This window comes from Sminthopsis crassicaudata, chromosome 1, assembly GCF_048593235.1.
Source record: "Sminthopsis crassicaudata isolate SCR6 chromosome 1, ASM4859323v1, whole genome shotgun sequence".
Classification (NCBI taxonomy): domain Eukaryota; kingdom Metazoa; phylum Chordata; class Mammalia; order Dasyuromorphia; family Dasyuridae; genus Sminthopsis; species Sminthopsis crassicaudata.
Genome location: NC_133617.1, coordinates 100,415,107 through 100,439,539, shown reverse-complemented (window position 1 = coordinate 100,439,539; position 24,433 = coordinate 100,415,107). Strand labels below are relative to the sequence as shown.

General features: G+C 33.2%; 1 protein-coding gene across 2 annotated transcripts in view; it reads right to left on the bottom strand.

The window, feature by feature from the left end:
• Nucleotides 1-24,433, bottom strand: part of ADCY8 (adenylate cyclase 8) — a 411,706-nt gene that overhangs the window by 107,633 nt on the left and 279,640 nt on the right. For both annotated transcript variants that reach the window (XM_074265464.1, XM_074265467.1), the window contains one exon: nt 8,774-8,874. In XM_074265464.1, coding sequence (XP_074121565.1) covers nt 8,774-8,874 — 101 coding nt within the window. The remainder of the gene's footprint in view (nt 1-8,773; nt 8,875-24,433) is intronic.

Below are 24,433 nucleotides of genomic sequence, written 5' to 3'. Positions count from 1 at the left end.
GAGATTTAAAACGTTTGCTTGATAGCTATATCTGTATCTATACCTACCTACCTGTCTGTGTGCCTGCCTGCCTGTGTGCCTCTCTATCTATCTATCTATCTATCTATCTATCTATCTATCTATCTAGCAGCTAGATGGCACAGTAGACAAGGGTGCTGAACCAGAGTCAGGAAGTCTCATCTTCCTGAAATCAAATCTGACCTCAGACACTTAATAGCTGTTTGATCCTAGACAAGTGATTTTGCCCTGTTTGTCTTAATTTCCTAATTTGTAAAATGAGCTGGAGAATGAAAAGACAAACTAGTTTAGTATCTTTGCCAAGAAATTTCTAAATGGCATCACAAAGACTGAAATGAATATTTGAACTAATAACAAATTATACACACACACACATATACACACACATATTTCTATAATACATATCTACTTACCTATCTATCATCTATCTCTACTCATATCTATTTCATCTGTCTTCATACTGCTATTGAAGGAATTTGCTTTTTAATATATACACTTGCTACAATAAATTTATTTTTCTTTCATTTTTTCCCTCAAAAGGATAGAGGTAGTAGGGAAGACAAAAGACATTTGTTAATTTTTGTTTTTAAATAGAAAAGTGTGGGGTAGAGAGGGCCATAGTTATGAAATATTGCATACACTTTCAGATATGGTCACTATATTTTATTAGTTTTGCTTTATTTTTATTTTTCTTTTATAGTGAAATCTCTCACAAATGAGAGTAATCCCTAAATGTATTCTATATTAAAAATGTGACATCAATTAAACTTTAAAAAAAATAAAAAAAACATTTTTAAAATGATTGAAAGTATTAGGCAACTTTAGCCTCAATTAGATTAAAGAACATTACATGGAAGCCAAGAAAGTCAATCTAATCTTGGGTTGTCTTAGGAAAGGGATAGTATCCAAGGAAAAGTAAGAGATATTCTTGGACTAGACGGTCATGGTAAAATCACAATTTCAGTCCTGCATACCACATTTTAGGAAAAATAATGATAATAAAGAGAACAGATAGAAGAGAGCAAACTAGAAGTTGAGGGACTTTAAGTTCATGACATATTAGAATTAATAGAACTGTGTGTAGCTTGAAGATGAGAAGCCTGGGAGCATCTGGGAAGGGTAGGGTAAGCATTTCTATCTTTCAAGGATCAACTGAAAGAAATGAGTACATTTAGCTTGGAGAAGAGAAGACAGGGAAAGTGTGAGAGCTGTCATGGAGAAGCACTGGCTCCAGAGGGCAGAATTTTGAGCACTGAGTTGGAAATGACAAAGAAGTGAATTTAGACAATGTCAGGAAGAAACTTCTCAGTCATTGAAACTATACAAAAGTGAAAGAAGATATTATGGGGAGAGGATGTAGAAGAGAAGGGAGAACAAATTTCCCTTTAGTAGAGAAAGTATTATGTGCCATATGTTTTCTAGAGGTGATTGTTTTAGAGATTTGGGGTGAGTTTCATGACCACCAATATCCCTTCCAATTCTGAAATCTTGTGATTCTGAATACTAGGACAACTCCTAAATAGTCTACTACCATGTCATACAACCTGAGTGCTACATAGGCTAAGGGACTTCTAAAGAGCTATTCAGCTTTTAATCAATGAACCCCATTCTTTCCTAACTATTCAGCAACTATTTATCTTTTGACAACTAACTCAATTCATTTTTCTGGACCTCAGTTTTCTCTTCTGAAAAAGGGGAATAATAATCCTTACAATGTCTGTGCCTCATCAGCCTACTGTGTTTTAGACAAGTGAGAAAATGGACATGAAAGTCTATCAAAATAGTAAATCACTTGATAAGTAAAGAATTTCTATTTTATTATTACTATCTATGCATAAGCAATCGTTTGGAAACATTTGTTTGACTCCATTTAACCTTTTACTGATGGCATGTGAAGGAGAGTGAGAAGAAAAAGAAAATACTCAGTTTGCTCTCTTTGCTTGGCTAGATCAATTTTCCCTTTCCCCCAAACCCCAAGATTTGAAAGAGCTAGAGATAATGAAGCAGAATGTTAAACATCTGTCTGGAGAGACTAACTATATAAGAGACTCTTATCATCTGTTTAGACACACAGAATCTGTCAGAGTTAAAACAAGTTGAATAGGAAACTAGTGACCATGAAAAGAAAGAGTGAGTTGTATGGAGGGCTAATGAACCACTCAGATCTCATAACACGTGGATTGGCTGTTAATATTTCAGCTTTGACTTTTATTTATTTCACTTTTTTATGAAATGACAAAAGAATGATATGTGGTATTATTTTCAGCCTTTCTAAGGTAAACATCTTTCCAACCACTCATTAGTTGGATGAGGAAATGGAAGAGCACATGCATTTGGCAAGGACTGCAAGTAATGCCATATTTGGCATATGCATATATTTGGCAAGTAGAAAAAGTAGCAAAGTTAAATCATTTGAATGTACAATCATAAGTGATTTGGGGGTAGTGCATAACAAAATGTTTCTGTGATTGACTAGCTCTTAAAAATGGGACAGCCTGAATGAATTAACTTTAAATGTTTGATTTGATTTGGTTCAATTTAATAGACATGTACTGAGTCTCTATTATTCATAAGGTCCTGTGGGAGGTGCCAAAATATTATGAGAAAGACATATTACCACCTACAAAGTACATCTTAGTACAAATAGGTATACACATAACTCTAGTATAAAGAGTAGAATAGCAATTCCCTGACCTAGGGTACTTAATATACTTCTTGCCCTGATAATAAAAATATGGTCTCTGTTGCCTTCCTAGAGTACATAACCAAGACATTAAAGAAAATCTCCCAAGACTTACAGAAACAGATGATAGCTACCCACTCTGCTGATTCATGTTGGCACAAAAGACAGTACTAAAAGGAAACTAAAAATTATTGGCAATAGTTATGAAGCCTTGAGCAAAGAATTTGGGGAAGAAACTAAAGACTGTAGGAGCACTGTGTTTTCTTCTTTGGTATGCATACAGAAGAGGAGGAAAAATGGAGTGAACAACCAAATAAGAAGTGTTGTCTGAGAATGAGATTTAGAATTTTGGGCTGTGATATAGAATATGAGAATGAGAGAATTATGGCCAGAAATGGTCTACCTAGCAAAGCCAGGTAGAATTATTTGAGAATAAAAAGTGTTCTAAAATAAAAAGGATGTAGGAGGGATAAGTTTGCACATACATACGTATGCATGCATGTATGCATCTGATGGGCACATGTATGTATGTATGTATATATATATATAATAACTACAGAGAAATAAAATTTGAGACACAAATTCATGAGACAAAATAAAAGATAGGAGTCAATAATATAAAGACCCATGAAATTATATATCCATCCACAAATACTAAAAGTTTAGGCAATAAAGAAGACCTGGAAGTTCTAATACAAGGAGTGAATTTTAATTTATATAAAAATATCACTGAGATTTGAAAGGGTGAAATTTATGACTGAACTATGACTTTTGATTGGTATTTAGCTCAGTGAATAGAGTGCTGGGCTTTAAGTCAGGAATTCTGCACTGAAGTTCTACTTCAGGAACCTAGGCAAACCACTCTCTAAGCCTCAGTTCTTCATTTGTAAAAAGGGATAATGATTGTATTTCCTTCACAGAAAGAATAGTTTGAGGACTAAAGAAGATAATGTATGCAAAGCATTTTGTAAACCTCAAATGCTACTGTTGTTCTTACTTCTTCATTTAAAAGTAAAAGGATAGGTAAAGGGGAAAATAGGGATAGAATTGTAGATATTCTCATGTGAGGAAATATGGGAACCAGAGGGAATGAGTATGACAGAGTATTTAAAGGATGGTTGGTTTAAGGCAAAAGGAAAATGATTGTGTCTTGGTAAGTATTTGAACATAATAACAAAATAGGGGAGAGGCTTGGGAAATAGATCACTAGACTAACATAGAAGTGTGATATAATAATGTTGGTAAATTTAAGCATCCTGAAATCTGGAATCAGTCTTCCTCTCCCTCTCCTTTTCTCTCCACCTTTGTCTCTGTATCCTCCCCTTTCCTTCCTCCTCCCCCATCTCATCATACACACTGATTTTCAGTTCAATCCAAACCAATTTAATGAACATTTATAAAGTGCTTACTATGTGTCAGATACTGTATTAAGCACTAGGGATACAAGTAAGAAACATAAAGCAGTGGTTGCTCTCAAACAGCTTACAATCTCATGGAAGAATACAACACATAAAAGGTAGCTGAAAAGTAAGAGAGTGGGGAAACTTCCCGGTGGGACCAGGCTCTGGTTCATGATGTTCTATGCAGTTGAAATTGAACAGATCTACTGATGGAAAATAGATTTACCTGGAAAATTCTGAATCTTTATAAAAGAAGGCTCTGAGGAGGTTTAATATTCCTTCCTCCTGCTTTCCAATCAGACAGAGAAGTAATGGAGGGAGTTGAGATAGTGCTGAGTATTAAAAACTGCCTCAATTTGCATGGTGATAAGGTTTCAAGTGATTAGCTTATGCTTAGAAAGGTTATGGAGTCAATACCAAGCAAAGCTATTAATGGAAAATGAAAGCTGTTAGCTTCTGAAATTGGCTTGGTATTAATGCGTCCTTCAAAAGCTAGAGGGACCAGAAGAGGTAAGTCTATTCTATATTTGATTTTCACTTAAGGAGTATAATTCCTGGAGAATAAGTGATAGGAATCCAGTGAGAAAAATGATAATTCCTTCCTAGAATTTGTGATGGAAAATAAGATGAAAGAGTAGAATAGCCTGTGATGCAACCTAGATTTGGGGAAATCCATTTTCATAGGTTTCAGAGGAAAAGCAGGTTAGCTCTCATGAAATAAAATGCTACAAGAGCCATCAACCTTGAAAGTTTGGAATATTATTATGACATCGTTGAAGATGGGAAACAATCCCAATGTGTGTGATGAGGAGATATGGGGGAATGGTATTTGTCTGACGTGATATGGCTATATAGTGACAAAAAAGTCTAATCATAAAAAGAAAATTAGCAGGATTACTACAAGAGGATGACATAGTTATGCCAAAAATGTGCAATCAAAATGAGTTGAGATTGTCAATTAATTAATAAATATTTATTAAAAGCCTATAATGTACCAGGCACTATTAAAGGAAGCTAATGACAAAAATGTTGGTCTATTTATTTCTCTTTCTCTCTCTCTCTCTCTCTCTCCCTCTTTCCCTCCCCCTTTCCCTTTCCTTCCCTCCCTCCCTCTTTCTTTTTCTCTTTCCTTCTCTCCCTCTCTCCTTCTCTCCCTCTCTCTCTCCTTCCTTCCTTCCTTCCTTCCTTCCTTCCTGCCTGCCTTCCTTTCTCCCCCTCCTCTCTCTACCCCCACCCCACTCTAAATTGCCCTCCCCCCTCTCACTCATGGTTAAAACTAGATAGCTGCTGACATCTTTTCTAAGTCTTAGGGTGATTTTGTGAAATATCAGTTCAGTTACTGGTTTCCTCCTATATGGGAAGTCTTTCATTGCTTTTCCCCACTTCCTACTCAAATTAAGAGTGTGTATGTGTGTGCGTGGGGGGAGGGGATCATCTAGTAGAATACATTTATCCTGAAGACTTATTTACCTTCTATATCCTCTCTTCCTAGCAACATGTATGATAGCTGATTAATTAGAACCTATTATATTCCAATTAGTGTTAAGCAGTTTAATGATTTCATAGGAGTAGTGATTATAAATTCTGTCTATTAAGCCTCAGAGCTGTGAACTACTAGTTACAAAGTTCACTTCCTAACTATAAGATTGTTGATGACCAAACTCAGCATATCTAATATAATAGAAAGCTCTGACTTATTTTGGAACCTCTGGCCCATCCTCTCTTGCCCAACATGATAAGGAGCCTATCTTAAGATCATTTAGTGGAAATGGCTCTTGGCTTATTCATCTTATGATCACTTAGTCAGCAGAGATGATGTTTTCCTTGTCCACCCTGTGACCACCCAAGCTGATGCACTATTTCTGGTTTTTCCCAAAAGGCTAAAATCAAGGTTAATCAACTCTTGAGATCTTGTATTTTGCTGTGCCTTCTCTGAGCATCTGTCTGATAAAAGTAAGGGCCTGGGAAAAGGAGGCGTCCAGATTGTGAGAAAGATGTGAGACCAGGGACCCTTTAATAAAGTACTATTGGCTTAGAGTTCTGCCTCATTTGTTTTTGGTATTTTGTTTGTTTTTATTTTTAGATAGCACAGTTTTGGACCCTGCACATGCCTGCTTAATGTATTGATTCTTCAGTTAAATGAAACTGAATTCTATTACATATGCAACCCAAATTTATCATAAATCTCCCAGTTCTGGAGATAAAAAATTGATGCTAAAATTTAATGGCTTAGCTTAATAAACATCATGGCAAAGGATCTGACATCCTATGGGCATTTAATACATAATCAATTAGTATGATAATACACCTTTTTTTGGTCTTTTGAAGTGTTTTTATCTATTTGAGGTGTAGCTATAGTTACAGAGATGTAGTGGTTGGAATGAGGAAGGACCAGAAAAAGAAAAAGACAAGGTAACTAAGTACCACTCAATTCAGCAACAGAAGGTATAGAAGCAGAAGGGAACTCAATTTTTTAATAGAATAGAAAAGTATGTCCTCTGTTAGTTCATTTTGTGACTTTTATTTAAGGTTTTTAAAAAATTACATTGATTAATTAGGCAATGAAATCAGATACAGTCCATTCTAATCAATAACATTCTGTTTTAAGCAGGAGTCACCAATACTAAACATAGAATAGATTTATCAGTTTGGATACCAGAATAATTTTGGAGATAGTCATAAGTTCACATGTCTAATTCCCCAAAGTAGATTATCACAACTGAATAAGCTTAGAAGAATCATACATAAATTTATGGATTTATATAGGCATACTTACCCTCTTTTTTATTTTTGTCCAGGATCACACAGCTAAGAAATATTAAGTGTCTGAGGCTGGATTTGAACTCATGTTTACTATTCCATCTAGCTGTCCCCATACTTACCTTCTTACTGCTTTCAAGCTCATTCTACAAGAATTCTCCTCTTCTCTTTCAAGAAGACTATACAAGACTTAGAAAATGCCAATAGTAGCAACATGGTTCAATGAATAGATAACGATTTTTGGATTTTGAACTTTTATATTTAAGTATCACCGCTGACAACTAATATGATTTTAGACATCATTAAACTTTCTTAGAGTTCAGTTTTTTCATCTGTGAAATGAGGAGATTGTACTGCATGACCTTTGGCATCATTTTCAGATCTAGTTCTAGGACCTAGCTACCTATACAAGATCAAATCAAGTTGAGGACTGCTCACCATTTCTCTTTTTTTGAATTTTTGATTAATTTTATAATTATATATTTTTGATAGTACATATGCATAGGTATTTTTTTTACAACATTATCCCTTGTATTCATTTTTCCAAATTTTCTCCTCCCTCCCTCTACTCCCTCCCCTAGATGACATCACCATTTCTTTTAAACTAGAACCACTGTGTGAGAAGAAAAATACTTTGGCTCAGGGTTTATAACTAGTCTCTCTGAGGAATCTCCTAAGTATGGGATAATTGCTTTTGGGTCCACCCTTGTCTTTCCACTCCATCAGATCCAAGTGCAGGCCATCTACTTTAGGACTTCTCACATTGCAGAATTTGATAGTGTCCATATGGTTCCTCAACTCCAGTCAGTCATCTTTAAATATGCAGACTAACAAAATAAATGCTCTTTTTTTTTAGACAATGGACACTTTGCTGTTTTTTTTTCAACTTATTTCAGTATTCAATAACTTGTCCCTATATATTTTTTCTTTTTTGTGGGGGAGGGGTGGCAGATGAGTGAGGGTGGGTGGGTGAAGGCAGTGGATTGGTAATAAAGAGAAATCCATCTTTGAAGTGGAACATTTTTTTTTTTTTTGTCAGTGAAGAATAGCAGTTGTTCTGGTACAATATAATCAAATCTTAAGGTTTCAGGAAAGATGCCTGGAGGCACTGAGGAGTTAAGAGACTCCCAGAGAAACCTAGGATACATTAGAGATAAGCCAGAAAGAGAGTGGATTCATGACTTTGAGGGCAGCTTTCTATCTCCTTCTTACTATATCATAAACACATTCAGTTAGTTGCCAGATTTTTCTTGGACCCGAAATGAGATCAACAGCCTCAAAGGAATATTTTAATTCTCTCTTGTAGCATACAGAGTTATTCATCCTTTCATGTTTCATGCCCAGCTCTCTGTCCTTTAGTTGAAAGTGAGCATCAAGTAAGGAAGGCAACCTCTAAGAAAGGCATCTTTATGGATTGCCAAACTATTCAGACTTATGTGCAGGTCTGTCCATAAGGCATAGTTTTTTTTCCTATTTGGCTCATGAATACCTTAACATGAAATACAGAAATCAACCTGCCTGAGGAAGACATCATGTTATACAATATGACGGGCTACATCATGTTCTCAAAGATAATGAGCAAAACAAATGGTGTGAGACACTGACACTGTCTGTTTTGTCTAATGCAATTTTAAATAATTGGTGGCACAAAACTTCAAATCCTATTTTTTTCTTCATTCTCTGAGAAGGAGAGAAAGACTTGCAATGGCTGAGTAATAGAATAAGGATTCAAAGTAATAACATTAGAACAGACTCTGATAGAAATGCCAAACATTTTGGAATGAATTCTAGACCCAATTATTCTGAATTCAGATCCCCTGGAAATGAGAGAAAACTGGCAAAACAACCTGCTGAGGGTCTTCAAGTTGCTTGAATGACATTTTTCATCACAATTCAGTCTCACTGTATTTACCTTGAAGAAGGAAGCAAACTTTGGATTGCGGTGATAAAGAGAAGCACGATAAATGCACAGACCAAGTTTGATTTGAATACTTCATCCCTCATTTGAGAATACTGCAATGAAAAAAGAAGAATGAGTTACTGAACAGCTCAGGGTTTGCCTGGGGAGGAATAAACTTGCCCAAAGTTTCAGGGAAATGAGCAAGATGAGTCCATTGATTCATCATTTTTATAAAACTTAAAGGAATTCTCATAATAAAGGAAACTTTGCAAAGGATACCATTAAAACAGAGCCCTAGAACATTTTCCCAACCACAACCCCCAAAACTAACATAACTTACTTTCTTACTAAGAGAAGGAAAGGGGAAGGACTGACAGATTTTTTTCTTGATCATATATATTTTTTCCCATTTTTCTGCTTTTGTTTTTTTTTTAAGAAACAGAAAATCATGTCATCCAAGTACACAGCAAATAAAATACAGAAGTTTTTTTTTCATGAGTAAACTTAAAGTCATCCAAGGATCATGAGTGGTTTGTGTTTATATATGTGTGGGTGGAGGATTTAGATTCTAGACCTAGAATTTTAGAACTGGATGGGAACTTAGAAACCATTCAGTCCAACCTCTTTATTTTCTAGAAACAAACAACTCCAGAGAAGTGGGCTACCTTGTTTGTTAGCAAAGAAATTGGTGACAGATTAGGGTAGTATTTTTGTTTGTTTGTTTTTATTTTTTTTAGCCTGATATACTTCTGACATATTTGCAAGGATTCTGAATTGAATCATAAAGGGTTAGAGCTTCCAGAAACTGAAGGTAGTTTAGAGTAGTAATGTGTCAAACTCAAATAAAAATGGGACCTATAGGCCATATATTGACTTGGAAAACGAAACGACAGATTAAAACTATCTGTGTTGGGTGGTATTTTTATTTGTTTTATTAAACATTCCCCAGTTACATTTTAATCTGTGTAATGGTGTCTGGCTTTGAGTTTGGTATCTCTTCTCTAGAGCAATCCCCCTTTTTAATATATAAAAAGATGGAAAAGATACAGTACTCTCTACATAGCATATTTCCTGTCATCTGCTTGTTGAGCACCTTGAAGACTTTATTGGTAATGACTTTTATTTTTCTAGAGAACTTAACAGTGTCATGGACTAACTAAATAATTTTTTTTGTTAAGTCTAGGTATAATCCTTGCCTCTAAAGATAAGTGTTGGACCAGATCCAGTCATGATTTATATGCATCTAAGGAATTATGATTTATAATAAAATTGCCCAATGCATCAGGAAGACTCAGGTTTGCAAAAAATGAATATCTATTAATTAAAAAACTCAATACATTTTTGGAATTAGAGAAAAATTTTACCAATCCTACTGGAAAAGTACAACATAATGGAATACCTTAGTTGATATCTACATGTCAAAAAAGTGATTAATTTTCAAAAAAATTGAAATTTTTTTGGTATTGATTCTGTTGGTATTAATGAATTCAACTATCAGTTAACTTTTCCCTTACTTTTTTCTAGGGTATTCTTCGCCTTCTTTCAGACCAGAGGTTCATGGATAAAGCTAATATCTCCATTACTTAGAGTACTGACAATTAGGACCAAGGTCATGTGCTCGATCATTATGTAGTAAAGTTAGCTTCATTCTCTTGCATGTTAGTAGCATCCCCTTCTATGATGGCCACAGACCATTCCCCTTATTGCAGCAAGCTATGCCAAGAGGGTACAGGTAGGCACAGCTGGAGAGACCAGTGTAAGGAATCCTTACTCACAGGATCCTAGCACTGAAGTTGGGACCTCAGAAGCCCTTCAGACCAACCCTCTCATTTGACAAATAAGGAAACTAAGGTTCAGAAAATTTAAGTGCTCAAGGTCACACAAGTAGTAAGTGGTAGAGTCAGGATTTGAACTCAGGTCCATTGACTCCAAATCCAGTGTTCCTTCCACAGCATCATGCTGCTTCCTGGAAAAAAACAACATAAATTTCATGTCCTATTAATGGTGATAAGTAGAAACCCACTTTGTCTCCATTTAAGTAACATTTTTTTCCCCATGAAAACTTCCCTGATATCCCAGAAGAACATGATCTTCCCTTCAATTGATCTCCCAGCACCATCTAGCCTTCTTATAATAGTTCACATTTATTTACATAGTATTTTTTTTTTGTGTATTCAGGCTCATGGTTCTATCAGTGTAGGGGAGTTCTGCTGAGAAAATTCCCTTTCAATAATGCAAATTAGCAGCGTTTACACCACTTAAGTCTTAAGAATATCGTCTGGGATATAGAGGGATCAGATTTATCTAGAGGGCTGGAGACAAATTTGAACTCAAGTTTACCTGACTCTTGGGCCAGCTCTTTGTCCATAATGCAACATCCTCTCCAAATATAAAACTTAAAAGCTTGGAAAATCCTTTCCTCATAACAACAACATGTGGTAGTCATTATAAATATTATAATCAACCCTATCTTACAAATGAGGAAATGGAAGTTCAGAGACTGATTAGAACAGTTACATATCAAGCAAGGATTTGATTCCAGTTCCTCTGACTCAGAATTCAATCCTCTTTAGATTATAGCATCTTCCATGTTTTATTATCTGATGCCTTAAATTCTGCACAATTTTTTTCTACTACATTTTCTACTTTATACTTGTACTTTTCTACTATAACTTCCTTAAGAGTAGAGACCACAGATTATTTATATTTGTAACTTCCCCAGTAGCTTGCATGTAGGATGCTCAACAAATATTGGTGGAATAAATCTGTTCATTCATTACATTTTAAAAATGCTATCATGTTCAAGGAAGTATATTAATATGCTGTTTCAGGAAAACAGAGCACATGTAAAAAAAAAAACCCTTAAATTTGGTAAAATTAGTATTTCCTTGGAATACAAAAGTTCTGAATCAATTCTAACTAGATTCAACCAATTGGATTAAAATGGGTCAATTATTTAAATTCATTCACTCTTCTTTCTTTCCAAATGGGTTTGTGTGTCTAGACATAACTATGGTCTGACTATCTCTAAGAAGTATCATGTAAACAGTTTAAAAATGATTTTTTAAGATAAAGTCCATTTTAATTTCAGAAATATAAATATTTTCTGTTAGGAACACAAAGATAATGATAATATCTAGTATTTATATGAGCACTTTATGGTTTACAAAGTATTTTACAAAAATGTATTTAAACATTTTTTACAAAAAAAAATTATTTTGTCCTGATGACAACATTGGAAGAGAATCTATTATTATGTCCATTTTAGAGATGTGGAAACTGAGACAGTGGTTAAGTGACTTGCTCACACAGCTTTTAAGATTTTGAAGCTGGATTAGAACTTAAGTCTTTTGATTCTAAATCCAGTCCTCTGTTTACTACAATATCTAGATTTCTATTTTTTGCCTTGCATGTATAAGTCACTTAACACTATTGAATTAGTCAATGAGCCCAAAGGTCACAGGTGAACATTTCATCTAACTGCTTCACTTCACAGAGACCCAGAGAGAGAAAGTTACTTTCCTGAAGCTCCAGGAATAGTGAGTCAGGATCTTATCCAAGGTCCTTTGCTTTTAAATACATTGCTGTTGCCATTACACTGTGCTATAATGCTTAATTCTGTTCCTCAATTATCATTGGTTAATTTTCCTTTTATTGCTCTGAATGTTGGTGCTCAATTTATACTTATTTATGTCCCATCATCAGAGAACATAATATCTTTGTGCTGTACATTTTCTGCAACTACAGGAAGTTTTTTCAACATTAAGGTTGGGACAGGATGTACTGGTGCTCTCAAATTTGCCTTTGAGAATTCAACTCTTCCTTCAGGAATAAGTTCCAGTCATCTTTTAGGAAGCTTTCCTTTGTCTCACTTCTCCCATCAGAATGAACTTCTTTCTTGAATCTTCCACAAAAATATTTTGTCATCTCCCATATGCTTTTATCATGACCTCATTTTTATTATAGTATTTGTGTCTGAGTCTTATCTCTTCTACTACTAAGCTTCATAAGGATAGGAAACTTATTTTATTTTATCATTATATATTTTCACACCTGTCACATAATAGAGATAGCCATTATCTTCTAATCTGGGTTGATTGTCATCTAGATTATTGTAATAATACACTTACTTAACTTCTTGCCTCAAATTTATTCCCTTATCTTTGCACTTATGAAGTAGTTGTTATGTTTAAGTTAATTTAAAGTCATCTTTTTTTGGGGGGATTTGTGTGTGTGTGCAAGTATGAGTATGTGTGTATATGTGTGTGAATATTTCCTTATAGCTAGCACAATATCCTGAATAGAGCAGGTTCTTATTTAATGTTGTTACCTGAAAGGTTATAGTGTTACAACTGGAAGACCTTTAGAGATTTTCTAGACTTATTTGTTCATTTTACAGAAGAGGAAACTGAGGCCGAGAGAGAATGGTCACCTACTGAGTTAATTATTGGGTTAAGATTAGAAATTAGGATTCTTGAATTTCAGGTCAATATCCTTGCCACTATAAACCAACATTTCTGTCATCAGATAGGGTTTATTCAAAGAATAGATAACTGAGAGAATTTAGGTTAAGATCAAATTTAAGGTAGATCATGAGTCATTATGGATAATAAGTGTAAAAGGAGATGCAGATTTTGAAGAAAAAAATATTGTTTCCAAACTATATAAATTTATGACTCTTCTGCATAGAAACTAATGTTAAAACAAATAACAGAATCATTTTTCCCTACTTAGATACAAAAGACATATGGCATATTAAAATAAATTTCTTGCACTTGAAGAAAAAAAAATATACCAGAGAAAGATAGGACCTAATTTTGAATCCATAAAATGTTTTAGAAATGAAAATGCTTAAGACATTTTGGTCTTTGCAGAACTGTTAATTCTTTGGAGGTGTGTATCTATGCAAGAAGTATATATGCATATACACACATATGCATACGCACATATATATGTATACTATTCACTTTCTAACCCTTTTTGTCATAGATTTTCATGCCTTCTTTTTCTTTCTCCATGCTGGCTATCCTCTATGCAGTTGTTATGTACTCCATATCTTATCTCCACACTTTTCCTTCAAAACTGAGTTCAAATACGATATTCTATATATATTTGAAAGTCTTTCTTGATCCCTATAGCTGCTAGTCTACTCCCTCTCAACATTATCTTGTATTAAATTTTTGTATCTGTTATATATAACATATGCATAATATACTCCTATAAGTGCCTATATACATGCATGTGTGTATACATATGTGTGTATACATATATACACATATATGTATACATATATACGTATCTATTCATGTTGCCAACCTTATTAGAATGTAAGCTTTTAGGGACAGATATTTTCACTCTGTATTTGTACTTAGTGTGCAAATATTTAAATTCTAATTGGTATTTTCAGAAATGAAACTATTACATACTATGTCATAAGAAATAGTAGAAAATAAATTGGTCAAATAAAGGAAATTCATTTCTGACAAGATTCATTCTTTGACCTCTCTGTGCTGTTTATCATTATTGATTACTTCTTTATATTTTTCATTCTTTCTCTTCCTTTTGGTTTACCTGACACTGAACCCCTCATAGTTTTCCTCAAAGCCCTGATTTCTCATTCTTCCTTTGTTCTAAAGAAAGCTAATCCTCAAGATTATATCCTTTGCTATCTTGTTCTACACTCACACTTTGTAATCTCATTCAATCAAATTCCTTCAGTGTGATGTCATCTTTTTCTCCTCTTCTGTTTCTGTTGACATCATCACAATACTTGTAGGAACTCAGACTAGAAATTTCATTTTTCCACTTATACTTCTAATGGGCTATCAAATCTTCTGACTTTTTATCTTTGACATCCACTTCCTACTTTCTACTACTTCTTACATTCTGTTCCAGGTCACATCACAATTTGACTTTTATTATTGTATTTCTGCTTTAATCTGTTCATATAATTCCAATCTACACTTCACATTGGCATCTAATCTGAAGAGTGGACTCAAGTTATCACATTAGTAACCTTAATGCATTACTTTTATAACATCCCTATTCTATTCAAAGACTTTCGGTGTACCCTGACTATCTGCTGAAAAAGTCTAAATTTCTTACCATGTTCTTTGTGACTAGTCCTAGTAGCTTTATCCTACCTTTTTCAACTTTCTCATTACTCCTTTTTTTCTAATATTTTCTAAATTTCTTTTTTTAATTTATTTTATTTTCCCCAATTACATGTAAAACATTTTTATTACATGTATATATATATATATATTTTTACAAATCTCCATATGCATCATGTTGGGAGATAAAAATCAGAACAAAAGGGAAAAACAAGAAAAAAAAAGAAAAAAAACAGAAAAAGAAAGTGAAAATAATATGAGTTAATCTAACTTCAGTTCTTATTTACTCCTTTTGGAGTCCTCTATCTAAATTCCAGGAAAAGTAGACAATTATCCAAGCCATTTTCCCTGTTATTTTCTATCCCTATGCCTTTCCATCAAACTATTTTTCATCCCTTGAATAGAATGTCAAAGTCTTTGATTTGTTTTAACACTCAACTACAAGTCATCTCCTCTATGAAGGCCTTCTGAAACTTCCACTCCTCACCCTCATCACCACTATAAAAAATTATTTACTAGAATTTATACTCTGACTGGAATATTCCTGAGTACATTTTATCTTATATTATATTAAATATTACTTAGAACTATGGCCATTTGTCTTCTTCCATCACCCAAATTAGATTGTTAGCCTCTAGTAAATAGCTTCTGGTGTATTGACCTTTATTCCAGAATAGTGGACGGTGGTAGAGGTTCTCTAGTATATCAAACCAAATAGATTTGAATTGCTTATTAGCTGAGTTATCAGTTGCATGTGCTCAGTGGGGAGATACTAATGCACTATTTGCTAATTCTTGTCTGAATGCTCTGGAAGTACCTGTAAAAATATTTTAGAAAAATTAAGAAAAAACAGCAGTTTTTTCCCTTTCTGATTTTCTTTTCAACTTGGAGATAAAGGAAAAATTAATTTAAGTACAAATAGCCTAGATGGCATCTTTTATAGAGTTTGCAATGCAGAAAATTTTACATTCTATTTTTTTTCATTTCTTATCTTTTTGTACTATCCCAAATCTTCCTTAACAATAATCCAAAACACATGTAAATAATTTATTTTTAAATATTCTTCTTCTCTTTTGTCTTTATACATCTCTTTCCCATCTTTCTCTTTCTCCTTTTCTTTCCCTTCCTGGACATTTAATGATAAAAGAGTTTCTAATGCATATCTTCTCAGCAGTTTAGACTTAAGGCCTCCTTGCTAACTGGTTTCTCATTTTTAATATCCTTCCAATTATGGTTAGAAATGGATAAAGGGGAGATTTGCTTTCTTCATATCTCCCTTCCAAAGCAATGCAGGTATTGTTTTGATATTAGCGTAGAATGACTTCATGACTGAAAAACTTCAGTATAGAATGATAATGTCTACTTCGTATAACAAAAGAATAATTCCAAGAATCATTCTGGCTTATATTTAAGTAAAACAATTAAAATATAATCTTTCTACTTGGCAGTGCCATTAGATAGACAAATATCAATTTTTTTGCCACTTTGGTTAATGTATATAGTCAACATTGGTTAACTTGACTATTATTATGATCAAAACCATCTTTAAAATTATTTTACTATTGGGATATACTAATCTAAGATAAGTTCAAAGATCAGAGGTAAAATAGTAATTTTTTTTTTTTGCTCAATCTTCTTCTAGATATTGACCTTTTCAAATAATCATACATTTTCAACTAGAAATGATGTGTTGGAGCCAGCTTCAACTGGTAGTGTGGAAGAATTGATTATTAAGTTTTCAGTGTGAGCATTTACAAGATGGAAATTGGTGAATGGCACAAACCAGGGGTTGATTTATTATTTTGTTGATTGTCTAGACTTAAGGAAGTATGGGAAAATGTGAATAATTCAGATTATACCCAAAAGTGAGTAATGTGTACATTTTTTTTGAAAGCTGATTCTAACATTTTCCAGTATACTCCCAGAAGCTCAGGGATTATTTAATCTAATATTCATTTTAGAGATAAGTATATTGAGGCCCAGAGTGGTTAAATGTTTTTTTTTTTAACCAAAGTCACATAAATGACAAGTTGCAATGAGTATATTTAGGATCTTATTTTAATGATTAAAATTCAAAGTGAGGACCTAAACCTTAATTTTTACAGGGCCTAATTGTTAACTATAAATTCACAAAGATCAGATTATAGCATCTAAATTATAAAGGAATTAGAGATCATTTAGTATGTATAGCATATTTTGATCATATGGTAAGTATGAAGGTTGATAGGTGGGCAGAAGATTATACTGGCACTATTGCAATTTTGAGAAAAAGTGAAGGATTACAGAATGTTGGTTGGGTAGGGTAGATACCCTGTTGTTAACTTCTGTTGAAATAGAGTCAAAGATCACACAGGGTGATAAGCATTACTAAAATGCTTCATTAGAGCAAATTGATAAAAAAAAAAAAAAACAGATTCATTTGATTGTTAAGAAAGGGTGATCTGAATGCATTGGTCTTCTGTTAAGAAGATCTCAATTTGAATGCTGGCATTATAAATAGGACACTGGAGAAGTTACTTTACTCTTCTGAGAGTCAGTTTCTTTATTTGTCAAAAGGGGCAAATAAATCTATTTCCCAGAGTCATTTTGAGGTAAAGGCTTTGTAAAATGAGAAATGTTTATTTAGAAATGAGGTCATCATCTAATCCAAGTTGTCTCAATTTTGTAGAAGAGAAATTGAGGCTAAGAGCTTAAGTCAGAACTCAGAAACACATTTAATGAGTCCTAATTCAGTGGTCTTTCATTATATTGTGTTCATTCTATGGCAACATTATCATCATCATCTTTCAATTTTATTTAGTGATTTCAGGCTTACAAAACTCTTTTTACACATTATTTCAGCCTTATATCCTTATGATCCTTACAAGATCCCAGTGAGTACTGGGGCTATTATTATCCTTATTTTACAGAGAAAATAGGCAGAGAAAGGTCATAGAGCAGAAAGCATCTGAGGAGAGGTTTGAACTAATTTTTTCCTAACCCCAAGTCATACCTTCCATTACACACTTTGTTCAATCTTCTACCCTCATTAATGTCCCAGACATTAATATACCCCTAATCTTAAAAGATGGATATCCATGGGCTTCTCAATTTTTTCCTTGTAGTCAGGAGAGACCATGCATTATCTCATTTACAACTGTAATAAGCAGAACATTCAATAAACTAATTGCTATGTATAATCTAGATTTTATTTCCATGTTTAAAATTCATTACTCTAATCATTGTCATTGGGCAATTTGATGACACAATGGATAGAACACCATGACTCAAGTCAGGAAGACTCATCTTCCCAAGTTCAAATATGGCCTCAGCCACTTATTAGTCCTGTGACTCTGAGCAGGTCAGATAAGCCTTTTTTCTTAAATTCCTTATCTATTAAATTAACTGGAGAAGGAAATGGTAAGCCACTTCAGGATCTTCACCAAGAAAATTCCAAAATGGGATCATAAAGAATGGGACATGACTGAAATGACTGAATAACAAGAAGTCATTGTCATTACAAGACAAATTCAAAAAGGGACATTTTAGATTTTTCCTAAGAAATAATATAAGTTCCTTGTTTTTTTTTAATTCTTTTATCCTCTGCTTTCCAAGTTAAAAAATAGTATCAGGGGGCAGGATATAAGTACAAAGTAAGAAGAAAACTCATATAACAGTTGAAAGCATATTCTTTTGATTTGGTTATAAAATAGACTATTATTTATAGATTAGGAGAAAAATGGGATTTAAATCTAGAGTCAGAATCTGAGCACTATACCAGTAATGAGTTAATGGACTAAGAAATAATGAAGAAAATAATTCTTACTCTTAATTCAGTTTCACAAATATCTGGGTATTTTCTGAAGTTTATCAATGTTTTTGAATCCTCATTTTAGCCAAAAATTAACACTGTTCCTGTCATAAAGTATGCTTATTGACTGGTTAGCTAAAAAATGCCAAATCCCAAAGAAAAACCAAAGTTATTGATTTTTAGATTTCATTCACTGAATGTTGTTTCAGTAAAGATTAAGCAGTTACTGGGTGGGAGGCTCTCTTAGGTGTAGACAATACAAAAATTAAATATGTCACAAGACTTGCTTTCAAGATAGGGACAATCTAATGGAGAAAAAGCCATGTACACTGAAAACTGTGTAAAAAAGGATAGTGTGATTACAATCAAGAAGAGTTGCAGGCCAAATATTATAAGGAAAGAGAGCCTGGAAAGATTGCATTCTCAAATCTTGTACCATTATTTCCTCCTCCATTCATTTTACACCTGACAATAACATGGAGTAGATGAGGAACATCCAGAAGAATATTAAATATCAATATTATTATCATAAAATTTCCACTGTATTTTACTGATACACAACAATTTAGCCACAGATATATTTCCAAACAACAAAGCATAAAGGCACTTGAGCATGTTTTTAGAAGTGGCCAATTAATTGAGTGTGATCATCAATAACTCATGGCAAAGGTACCTTCCATATGTCATAAATAGTGTGAAATGAATACAAAAATAAAAACAAAACCTAGGACATCCTTTAGCAGGAAATTAAAAATTTGCTTGGGGGATATTAGTGGAAATACATTTAAAATCATGCAAGTTACTAGAAAGCCAAGAAGTCATTTGAGTTAGGTAATAGGACAGTTTGAAGAGAGAGAAAGGAAAAGAGAGAGACACAGCGAGATAGAGAAAGAAAGAGATAGAAAGGGGAGCCGTGTCCTCCCACTTTTTGGAATACCTTGTTCAAAGGAATATCCTGTCTACTATTTATAGGGAAGCTTAAAAAAACTTACTGATAATGTTGCCAGTTCCAAGATACAAAAATTGATGGCATTTTTTCCTTTAAACTCTGGGTCTTCTTACATTTTCTAATATGTTTCACACTATTTGATTCTTGTTGGTTTGAACCTTAGTCTGCTGGTGCACAGGGTGATCTGTTTCTTTGGTATAAAAGAATATAAGCTTTAAAAAAGTACATTTTGTGAAAAGCGACCCAGGACATACCAGGCATAAGTTCATAGACTATTGGAGTAGAAGAAATCTTAATGATCATTTTGGATCCAAACACATCCTAAAATTATAGGTGAAGAAACTTTTAATTCAGACAGGGGAAGAGACAAACTAAGGTAGTGACCTAGATGAGTCTATATTCTCTGACTCCTGAAGGTAAGATACATTTCATTCTAAATAGAGTTTTGAAGAAATGGGTTTCTAGTATGTAATTAGTAGGTCCAAAATAGAGCCTGTTGTCTCTGGGAGAAAACAATCAAGATGTGTATTTCATATAATCATAGAATATTAGACCTGGAAGTCATATGAACATAGAACTTTAGAAAGAAACAGAAAAGATGTTATGGATCTTAAGCCTAATCTTTCATTTTGCTAGGAAGGAAAATGAAATTCATAAAATCAAAATTATTTAACCAGAGTCACACAGCTATCATCATTATTATTAATAATAATATCATCTATATATACATTTTAAAATAGATAATTTTTCCCTCCCAACAAACGTGGAAGATAACTTCTGATATTATAATTATTTTATAGATGAGGAAACTGATATAGATAGATGTTTAGGAACTTGCCCAGAATTACACAGCTAGTAAGTGTCTGAGGCCATATTTGAACCTAAGGCTTCCTGGCTTTAGATCCAAGCATTTTATCCTCTGTTACCTAACTGCCTTAATAGTAGTCAGAAGTCACACTCAAATCCAATACTCTTTCCTTAATAATATGCCGATTTTTTCATGACTAGTATCTAGCTATGGTTAGCAGATTAATCTGTTGTTTTTTTTTCTGGGTCTTTTCTTTATCCTGGGCAATAATGTATACTGCCGGATGGCCTCATTAATAAGTTAATCATCAAATATACCAAGGCGAATGCAAATGTTACAATTATTTGAATAAAATGTAAGTTCAATGATGGCAAGGTCTATTTCATTTTTTATTTTTAAATCTTTAGGATAAAATACCTGTAACAAATCAGGTACTTAATAAATGACTGTTGATTTGAGTTGAATATTTAGTTGTGATGTCTGCAAACATGTGAGTGCATACAAAGAACTAGGCAGACAACCAGTATTTAATATTGAAGACAAGTCTTAGAAAAAAAATTTTCCCATAGATTTTCTTTACATATTTTATTTCTGGTAAGGTAGAAAACCACAAACAACTGTTTCAAATTGTAGATAGATCCACCCATGAAAAGTAGCTTAGCTTCTTACTAAGAAGTTATTTTGATTGTCACAGTCGAACAAAAGTGTGTTTCCTTTGGTGCCCCTAAGTAAGGCTTGATTGGTTTCATTAATTTGTCTTTACACAGCAAGTTTATCTTTTAAAAGGAAACCACTATATTGTAACAAGAATAAATTCAATATAGATTACTGTCTTCTCAGGGCCAATGAACACCATTTTAGGCTGCTCATATTTCATGATGCAGACTAGCCTATAGTTATCTAAATTAATCATTGTTTGTAATCAAGCTAGCAATATAGGTACAATCTTATCTTATGAAAGTTATTTTGTTAATAAATATTACTTTTGGAATTTTTCTATATTTATACTAAAAATATCCTTGCAGCATATATTTACTGTGGCTAAAAATGGAGTATAGCAAATAAAAAGATTTTTTTTATCAAATCCACATTTTTGTTGTATTTCTTCTATTAATTTTATTATAACTTGCTTAAGGGTCATCAGTGGTAATGGAAAAAAAATAAACCTGAGTTAGTTAGTAGTATAACATTTAAATTTCAACTCCTTTAATTAAGATTCCACATTATCCAACACTTTCACATAAGGAAAGTGATATTATTATGCAGAACATTTAAAAATCACATCTAGATTAATTGTGTATATCATTCATTATATTTTGTAGAGGCATAATTCAAATTTTTACCAATAGCAGGTGTAGACCCAAATGTAGACCAGAATAGGAACTTAATACCAACAATAACATTTTATTATTGTTGCATAGTTTATGTCTTGTCCAAGTTTTCATGACCACATTTGGAATTTTCTTATCAAAGATGCTAAAGTGGTTTTCAATTCCTCCTCCAGTTCATTTTACTGATGACAAAATGAAGCAAGTAGGGTTAAATAATTTGCTCACAATCACAGTTAGTAAGTGTCTGAGGCTGAGTTTGAACTCATAAAGGTGATTCTTCTTAATTTTAATCCCATTTCTCTATACACTGCACCATCAATAACATCAAATAGTTTTAAAAAAAACAAAAACATCAGCTAGAACTTTATATAGATTTCCAGAAGTGCTAGATTCATTTGAGGCTTTATATGGATTATAGAGTCTTTCATTTACGTTATATCTCTGCTACTTATTGTCACAGCAAATTGCTTTATGTAGACATTTTTATAAATAGAACATCTTTTATACTCTGAAACCCTTTGAAGGTTTTTTTTTAATTTTAGATTTGCTTTTACTTATGTGACATATCCGAATTTTTTTTCATTCAATTTGAATTTAGATTCCAAGTAGGATATATGCCTAAACAGAGAGTTTTGGATCTTTTTCATAGTCCAGAGTGAAGAATAGCAAGTTCATATTTTTCACATTTCTTAGATTCATCAGAATGATAATGTGAATTATTCATATGGAAACTATGTTGATTTCCTGTATTTTCTTATTTGATAAGCTAATGAATATTAGCAAAAACTGTTTTCCTTCAGTTGTTAAATTAATTAATTTAAATACATTGTTTAGCATTAATGTCATTAGCAGTCATGGGTAAAAAGAAAATGTGTTTGATTATATTTAAAGATTTCTTATGGCCTAATGCCTGAATTCCCTTTTGTTCCCCCCCCAAAAAAAGAACTTATAGGAAGAAACAAAGACAATAAGGGATGCAAATCAAAAAGTGCTATGTTAAAGGGGAGAGCCCTCCTTAGAGATATTAGTTGTTGGTCACAGAATCAAATGCTGTAACAATGATTATGCAAACTTCCATATTGGGAAGACAACGAGAATGCATCAGGATAATGGAAGTGATCAGTTACCAGTCATAATAATGTTCAGAAAATTGACCCTTTTAAGAAAGGTCATAAAATGGATACATTTTTTCAAGACTAGACCTCATTTCTGATTAGGCATGTCTCCCCACAGTTACTCAAGGAAATAACAGGATCCAGTTGATTTCATCAAGATATTGATGATGTGTAGCAATAGTGAGTCTCTTAGAATTATGTTCATTGAACTTCTGGGAGTTCACCTTATCTTTGATATTCTCACAACTCAGAATTTGAGTAATAATTGGGCTGATAAACTAATAGACCATATCTTTATGCTAAACTGAATATTCCACAAAAGAGACTTTGTACTTGAGAATATAAGTAATCCTAAAATAACCTTGTTAATCTCAGTTTTCTCATCTATAAAATGAGCTGCAGAAGGAAATGGAAAAAAATACAGCATATTTGCCAAGAAAACCCCAAGTGGAGTCACAAAGGGTTAAACTATGAAACAATCGAAGAAGTAGGAAGATGGAGTACAGAGCAAGATTATGTGTGGAAAAGAAAACGGATTTACTAATGTACACCAAATGCAAATATTTGCATACTTTGGAATATAAATGACTAGATCTATGCAATTGTTATTATGGGAGGAAAAACCCATGGGAAGAGACTTTTTGACATGGAGTTTGTTTTTAGCAACTGTGGTAATTTATTTTGGGGAAGCCCTTTGAACAAATAAGATCTTGTAAGGGATTTGGTAGAATTTCAATTTCAAAAATCCCACTGCTGGCCTTTTTGTTTAGACTTCCTCTAAATCAGAGGCAGGGTAGTAAGAAACTTATATTTCCATTAGACTAATTTCAAAACCTTAGGATTCGTGCAAGTGGGGAGAGTGAACAGAAAGTTCTTTTCCTCTCAGGGAAAGCATGAAGTTTACATTTCCTTTCATGGGGATTGGAGCTGTCCTGATCAGACATAGGAGTGATAAAAAGAATCTCTTAACAGACTCATTATACATTTTCCTCCTATAACTATTAAGGACTTTAGACCATAGAAGAGAAAATTGAGAGGATATGAAGTGTGATAGATATTTATTTGAAGTATTTGAAGTTCTGTCATGTGGGTAAGGGATATGATTTGTCCTCTTGGACCCTAAAGGAATGAACTGAGGCTTAGTAAACTGAAAAAAAAATAAACAAACCTTCTTAAAATTTGGAACAAACTAACTAAAAGTCAAAAGTCCTTTTAGAGAATAGATCTACTATTTGTCAGATACATTTTACTGGATTGAAAGGGATTTTTCTATGACTTATGTTTCTTCCACATTGTATCCATATTCTTTCCCTGTGGGTTTTCACCAAAATCAAGAACATTTCCCTTCCATCCTAATATCATAGAACTTTGGAAGTGCAATCAACATCATTTAATGAAAGTAGCAATGAATGCAGATGAGTTTATGGGCACTAAGCAAGTATCTTATAAAAGTTAAATGCTTAATTGTACTATCTGGTGCAAAGATTTATAAAGTATGGGCATAAAAACTCAAATAAAGTCCTCAGAAATATCAATTCCTTTATCTCTATTCTGCTAAGAATTTCT